Below are 7,349 nucleotides of genomic sequence, written 5' to 3'. Positions count from 1 at the left end.
CGTGTAGGGGTTGGATACATCGGACAGATCGTACTTGATATCCTGTTTTCCCACAACTTTTGCTGCAAGGCTCCCATTCTCCTGTAACCCATCTGGGTTAGTGAAAAGAGAATAAGTTGAGTCAAATTTTCTCTCTCCTAAATTCAGTGAGTTCAAACTGTCTGACTCTTAAACATGGGTTTAACAGGATGTTAATACTAGTTCTGAAATGGAAAAAGAAGATATGACAAACCACAAGCAGCTATGGCAAGGCCTGTTTGACCATGTCCCTGAAAAAACAGGAATAAGACCGAGATCTCATTATCTCTGAAATAAGCATTATTCTTACTTCGCTTCATATGTTTTGATTTTAATCTGTCCCTTTCAAGACTGCACAGAAAACTATGATAGTTTTTATGTCAAAAAGTGGCAACCCGAGGGAGCTGCTGAACTTCCCAGGTCTTGTCTCCTAGTGTCTCATGCACCAGCTGTCCCCACAGCTGGTTTCCACAGGAGTGAATCCAAAACATCTGGGCTAAAAACGCAGCTCCAGCCTGTCCCCTATCTGGATACTCCATGGACCACATCCCTGGACATGCCAGAGCCCATCTGCTGAAGCACTGGCACACCTAGCTACACCGTGCTGGGTGTGCTGAGCTCAGGCAAATCAGGGTCCTCAGCATCAGAGCTGTTTGCTTTTGGGGAAGGCAACTCAGAAGGCCTGAGTTCGTAATGTGTAAATCAGTTTGGCCACTGAAAAATGAAACCTATGATTTGTAACACGGCGGAGTTGAAAACTTTGTTGATCATCCAGCCTGGCTCAAGAATTACAGCTACAAATTGTAAGAAACTTAAAGAGCAACAAGGACAGACAAGACCAGAGGAAATTTATGTAGACTTCTGAAATCTTGGTTATAATCAAGGAAGTGAAGATATACAACAGTCTATAAATATTTACAGAATGCAGAGATCTGCAGGAACAAAATATTGTTCAACATAAACAGTATTCATGGGATAAACTTAACCAAAAAATATATATAGTCTGAAGAAATATCCAGAGTTCGAAGTAATTGTCCTGAAGTACTCATAAAATCCTGGGTTTAGAAATAGTCGAGAAATAGCATGAGCACAAGGCAATGCTCTAAGCACTTGAGTTAAACAAAAAGTGAAGTGGCAATTTCACCCAACTTTCTCTTTGTAGCCTATTGAAATTACAGAGTTGTGGAGGAAGGCGAGTGCTGTGGAGCACAAAGCCATGAATCCTCTGACCGAGAGGATTTTTTCCCAGCAGTGGAGAAGCAGCATATTAGTGCAGTGAGTATCACAGAGCTCCATAAAAATCCCTGAAATAATTGCCTCTCCATGTACAAGTGCAAAATGCTCCAATGCCATTCTATGGAAAGAGAGGTGACTGAAACATTGAGGAATTCAAGTACAATTCGGATCCTATTGAGTCTTTGTGGTACCTGGGTCCAATTATATTTGCAGCTGAAAGAAGAATAGAGTCCTTTCCAGTGAGCCCGAGATATGGTTAGGTCATTACTCCAGCTTTCCAATAAATAAATGTTAAACCCTGACCCATGCTGAGTTTATGGGGCACAGTTTCTTGACTTTTCTCTCTCTCAAATCTTTTTCGAAAGGAAGTTAGGAAATATTGTGTGGTGTGTTCTACTTATTTGCTGTGCTTCCTGGAATCTAGACTTGGTCCCTAGAGATAAAAGCTGGGATCAACATACTGCTTTCTTGTTGCAGTAGCAATGCGAGGAGAATGTGACTCCTACACATGGCAGGAGTAACCTGCTGTCAGTCAACATAATCACCTGTAAACTGTGAATGAAAATATTTATGACACTTCACTATATATAGCAAAGATGGCATACCATGGTGTACGAGGGCAGGCAGAGAAATCTAACAGGTCAAATATCTTCCCCTGTGTTTAAATGTCCGAAATATGCCATGAACTTTAGGAGGACATGGATCTGAGAGGCTGTGTGACATTGGTTCTCTTACATGGTTAATTCACACTGTGGAAAATCAACTGGTATAAATGGAATTTATGCCTACTTTTTATTACCTCAAGACAGCCTGATCACAAACATCTGGATCAAGACAGCACTTCTTTTCTAATCCACCTTATTTCAGAAGTAATAGGAACCAGCAGTGCCAGAAACCGCATTTCTACAAGAAGAATGTAGTATCACCTCCTCACAGAGTCCTGGGTCTCTGTGATGATGCATGGAGGTGAAGTTTAAGTCACCTTCCCTCTGGTGACAGGTGCTAGCTGGGTACAACACGTATCGAGCGGTGCTGGTGGGCAGCGGTGCTTACATGGGCTGGGAGCACTCCTGGAGGTTGCACACTCTGCGAATGGGTTTAGGCTTTGGGATCAACTCGCAGTAACCCCGATGAACCATCTTGTGGTCTGTCTTCCTCCGGCAGCCGTATTTTGTGAATTGGTAGCCTGAAAAAGGACACTCCGTTTATTTTTAGTACTGGTAGATCTTACACAGGACTCAGGTTTCGAACAAACTGCACATACACTGCCAAAGGCTGTAGTTCGAACTACTGGTGAACACGCTACAAAAAGAACTGTAAAGTGCGCTGAATTTAGCACCCAGAATTGCTTATGCCCTTTATTTTTCACTACAGGCTATAACGAGAAAAACAACATCATCTAGCATTTCAAAAACGTTCTGCAATCCTGCCCAGCCACGCTCCAGTGCTGCAGCCTGACCATCAGCCTTGGGAGCAGCATCAGGCATCTGGCCCCAAAAGCAGGGGCCTTACATTGCAAGGTCCGTGTCACAGGGGGCGGATTTACTAAGGGAGGCCCCGTGGCACCTTGAGGTTGGGGATCCTCACAGCTCGGAGACCCTCATCCAAATCTTGCACATATGTACAATTTTACAGTTTCATAAACATAAACCAGAAATGAGCCACCCCAGATCTGTCCCTGAAACCATTTAAGTCGGATTTTTAACTCCATTCACTAACTACATACTCCTGGTCTCCCTAATGTCTTGGGGCAATGAACTCCACACGTGATGCTCATTCTTTCAGTTTTCTCTTAATCAATTCTGAATGCTCTGGGGTTTTCTTTTTACCTCCTCCACAAGGTTTTGAACACTGGGACCATTTCTTCAAAGCCCATTCATATGACACCGAGTCCTCTTCCAAAACATTATTGTTATCTACATTCAAGGAATCTTCATGGATCATGTACTTGTAAGTCAAAGATATCTTGGCACCACCGTGAGGAATCACCTAGTAAGAAAAACCAGTGTAGAGAAAGAAGATATGAAAGACTGATATCAGAAGCTGTGAGATGACACGACATAGCAATCATCACGGCTGAGATCTAAAAACATGCCTGGAGGGATTTAGACTTTTCAGCTGCACTCAACACGTATTTTTTTGCCTGATGAAGAAGTATCTCTACCCCTGTGACACAGAGTTTCTAAACTGCGTATTAAGAAAGCCTGTTGTTGTTTTAGACTGATTTTTCTTGCCAGCATTGGACAGACTTCACGATACTAAATTTTTTCCATATCCCGTCATAAAGGAAGGACATGCACTAAAATGATAGTGGATAGTTGCACTAAAAGAGAAGGCACCTCAAACGCACAAATCAGCAGTAAAGAAAATTGCCTATATTTCTGATAAAACACAAATATTCTTATGATAATCCTGGGAATTCCGTGAAGCTTGTTAATAATCCTGACAGAAATATAAACTATTTAGAAAGAGTTTTCGCTCTAAGGCAAATGCAACAAAATGGAACTCAATGTGAATAAAGAGCAAAATATTGGTCCTTCGAAAACATAATATTTATTCCTCGTTTGACATTCAGCTGGTGTAGATCAACACATTACAGCTGCTTTCAGAGGGATTCTGCATCAGCCTACCCTCACTCATGGTAGTCTATCATTTGCTGGTTTGCAATGAAAAAAGGATAGTTGGGTGAGTTTTGGAACTGCAGAAGGGGCTGTGCCCGGCCAAAGTGAGCCTGGAAGCACAGGAATCCTGCATCTGCCTGTGCAGGATACACTTTCAAAACACAGACGGGAGGAGGAGCTATTAGATCTATCCCATACGAACCACTTTGACCTTTTTTTTATTAATGTTTTGACGTCAGATATGATAAGTAAGCTGGAAAGGCTTTACACAGTGGCCATTTGCTGGCCAACTATAGGCAATAATCAGGAGAGTTGGTTGCTCAACAAATAACCCTGAGTTACAACAACCCTTGTGCAGAGCAGTGAATTAGGAGAAAGGAATTAAAATACATCTATCTTCTGTTGTCTCATAATTGAAACAGATGTCGTCTTGTAATTCGCAAGAGGAATCTAAAATATATTATATCACGTTACGTCTCTGTAACCCTGATACCATGTTCCATGGAAGATGGTTTTCATTTGACTTACCAGAATAACTATTCCATTACGCAGCGGCCCCATGGTCTGCACAGTCTCTCTATCATCGTCATTCCGATATTCCCACTCCACGCCCATGTCAATAAACACTTTAGAGTCTGGCACATAGTTGTCTTCGCTCAGAATGTATTTCCCCGTTTCACGATTTTTAATTGCTAGAAACAACATAAGAAAAGTGAAAAGGAGAGGTTCGCTTCTCATCTCCAGTTGTTCTGCTCCTGCCCCAGGGGAAGAAGCAGAAAAGGCCTCTAGGCATTTGCCCTCTGTGCCCTCACAGGTTTGGAAAGACTTTTCCAGGTGTTTCACTGAACTGCCAATGCTTTCCTGCCCAGCTTCAGAAATATCAATTGTCCTTTTCTTTTTTTCATAGCCTGCCATGCCGGAGAAATGAGGCCCATGTGACTGCACTGCGTGCATCCGTCTGCCTGCTCCCCACTAACAACCTCTGAACCTGCTGGCCAAAGCCAAGCCAATTTGAGAGCTGGTGGGGGGCCCACAGCTACTCAGCTCTTTCACGTGTTGTAATGCAGCTCAGAGGGCTGTTACTGCTCCATGAGAGAAAGGCTGCTGGGTTAACCCCCAGCGGGTCCCCACAGCGAGAGACAGACGCTACGAACTGTATTAATTCCTCTGCTCTGATGCAGCCCCGACACCCACACAGCCCTGCCTAAGCTCCCGCGGCTTTGCAGGCACCTGATTCCTAGGTCAACTCTCATCAATGCCCCATCCTTTACCTGGAGCAACTTCAGCCGCCTTTGTATTAGATGGAAAACTTGTTCCCCTCATTAGAAGCAGCAGGGACTGTTTGTTATTTAACACCAGATTTTACCTCCCTTCTCTCTCCAGCAGCTACCTGAGCATCCTGCCCCCTCAGCACTGGCCTTGACTGAGAGCAAGCTGTTTGTGTCCCCAGCATGTCACTCACCCCATACTGAAAGAAGAACCTTGTCTGACCTGGCGGGCGCTCATCGCCCTCCTAATCCACAGGGACAGGTTGCACCGAGCAGCAGCTCCTCACTTCACTGGGGAGAAGCGAGGATGACTCGTGGCACAATTAGCACACCATTCACCATGAATCTACTTCCAATTAATAACAGCCTACTAGACACCGCTCAGCATCGATTACAGGGCACCGCGAGGAGCAGATTTCAATTACTGTCTAAGCTGCAAGATTGATCGGGCAGCCTTGTGTCAATACTGCTAGCAGCGGGGCAGAATCCCAAACGGATTTGGATGCAGCTGGGAAACGACCGAGGATGGGCAGCACATTACAAGAGAACCACACAAAGATAACGCATTGCACCCCATAATGTAATTCTGCTCCTCTTCCAGCAGCATTCACACGTGCACACGCCAATGCAGGGATCTTCTGGCTAGGTGCCAGGGGAATACAGCACCGGGAAATCCAATTGCCAGACTAGTTTCCTAATTCAACATACTTAAAGGAGGTAGGTGGTGTGGGAGGATAATGGGTAAACAAATGCACAAACACATTGTCAGGATCCAGAGACAAAAATAAACAGCAGAAAAAAAAAATATTCTGTCTGAAAATTTTCCTACTTGTTACATACTTACCGAGATTATGACTGGTGGCATCTGTTTCCTGGATAAGCAAATGTCTCGCACCAACAGGAATCTCAAACATCTTAATGTGCCCTTTGTTGAATTTGAAAAGATAGTAACTGGTTAGTGTGCCACTAACAGAAAGAGCCTGCCTTAGGATTTTAAATAAATCTTATTTTCTAAAAGCAGGGTGTATTCCAGCAAGCTGAACCTAATCCAGCATCATTCCCACCCATCCCCATTTCTGTGCCAGATGATGGAACACAACACAGACAAAGGGCTTTAGGTCAAAAGAAAAAATGCCTTAAGTATCAGCGGCAGAGTTTGCTTCTCTAAAATAGGCTTTGAGTGTCATATGCACCCACAGAGAGACTGTGCAAGCTCCTGTCTGACAGTGAGTGACGATAACATCCTGTTGTGGCACACAGTGACTCGGACAGAGCAGCAGAGTGACGGCACCAGCACCATCAGTCCATCACTCTCCAACAAGAAGGGCAGAATCCCTCCCCTATGCATGCACAGGCCCTGGTATCAGCAGACTTAACTGACCACTGGACAAAAGTCTTCTTTTCAAATTCTAGACACACCTCAAAGTCAAGTCCTGAAAGTTTACTGGAATTAGTGATGCTGTAAAAAATTTGTGATTGCTCTGGTGCTTTCCAAGAAACAGAAGAGATCAAACAAAAAATTCCCCAGGATGAAACACACTGAATGCACCGACCTTGCTTCTTTGGTATTCTTGAAAACGTTCCTTTCACCACTTTGCAGTGGGAATTATCTCCTCCACAAACACCACACTTATCTTCCTGCTTCGTGGAACCTATGACTCTGTCACACCCAACTTTCTGCGCATGAAAGGGAAAGACAGTCAGTCTTATTTATCCACATTTCAAGTCAAATGAGTCTTCACTTAGGTATCAAACCCCAGACTTCTGCTTCACTAAAATAGTACCAATATTGTAGTGTTTTCCTGTAAGATCAACATCTAAACAGGTTTTAATACTTCCAATAATACCAGTCAATTGGGTGATTATATTGTGTTTCACAGTAGTCCTTTTACGGAAGAAAAGCAGCATGATTCAGGAAAAGCTCTTAAGCCTCAGCTTATCTTAAAGCAGGTGCTTAAATTCCAGGAGAATCAAGGCATCTGTGTGAGGATGAGCACCTCCACCAGCGCTTTGCTCAGTCAGACCCTCTAATTCCATTGAAAGATGACCTGCAGCAGATCCCAACTTAGAGGAAGTGCCATTGATTTTTGTAAGATAGCGTATCAAACACAGAGAGAACGCACATCAGCCAGTTCTTAACACCACCTCCCTTGAAAGCTGCTGCATGTTCCTATTTCATTGTACATTCCACCCCCACTAAAGCTCA

The 7,349-nt window shown here is 43.7% G+C and overlaps 1 protein-coding gene across 1 annotated transcript in view; it reads right to left on the bottom strand.

The window, feature by feature from the left end:
• The window catches only part of ADAMTS2 (ADAM metallopeptidase with thrombospondin type 1 motif, 2), a gene marked incomplete at its 5' end in the record, with an annotated part of 111,230 nt that overhangs the window by 7,149 nt on the left and 96,732 nt on the right, over positions 1 to 7,349 (bottom strand). The window contains 6 exons of the mRNA XM_010143239.1: positions 6 to 92; positions 2,308 to 2,440; positions 3,084 to 3,243; positions 4,404 to 4,567; positions 5,988 to 6,068; positions 6,697 to 6,820. Of these exons, the coding sequence (XP_010141541.1) occupies positions 6 to 92; positions 2,308 to 2,440; positions 3,084 to 3,243; positions 4,404 to 4,567; positions 5,988 to 6,068; positions 6,697 to 6,820 (749 nt within the window). The remainder of the gene's footprint in view (positions 1 to 5; positions 93 to 2,307; positions 2,441 to 3,083; positions 3,244 to 4,403; positions 4,568 to 5,987; positions 6,069 to 6,696; positions 6,821 to 7,349) is intronic.

Source organism: Buceros rhinoceros, unplaced genomic scaffold (assembly GCF_000710305.1).
Source record: "Buceros rhinoceros silvestris isolate BGI_N320 unplaced genomic scaffold, ASM71030v1 scaffold11059, whole genome shotgun sequence".
Classification (NCBI taxonomy): Eukaryota; Metazoa; Chordata; class Aves; order Bucerotiformes; family Bucerotidae; genus Buceros; species Buceros rhinoceros.
This window is presented reverse-complemented; position numbering and strand designations above follow the sequence as displayed.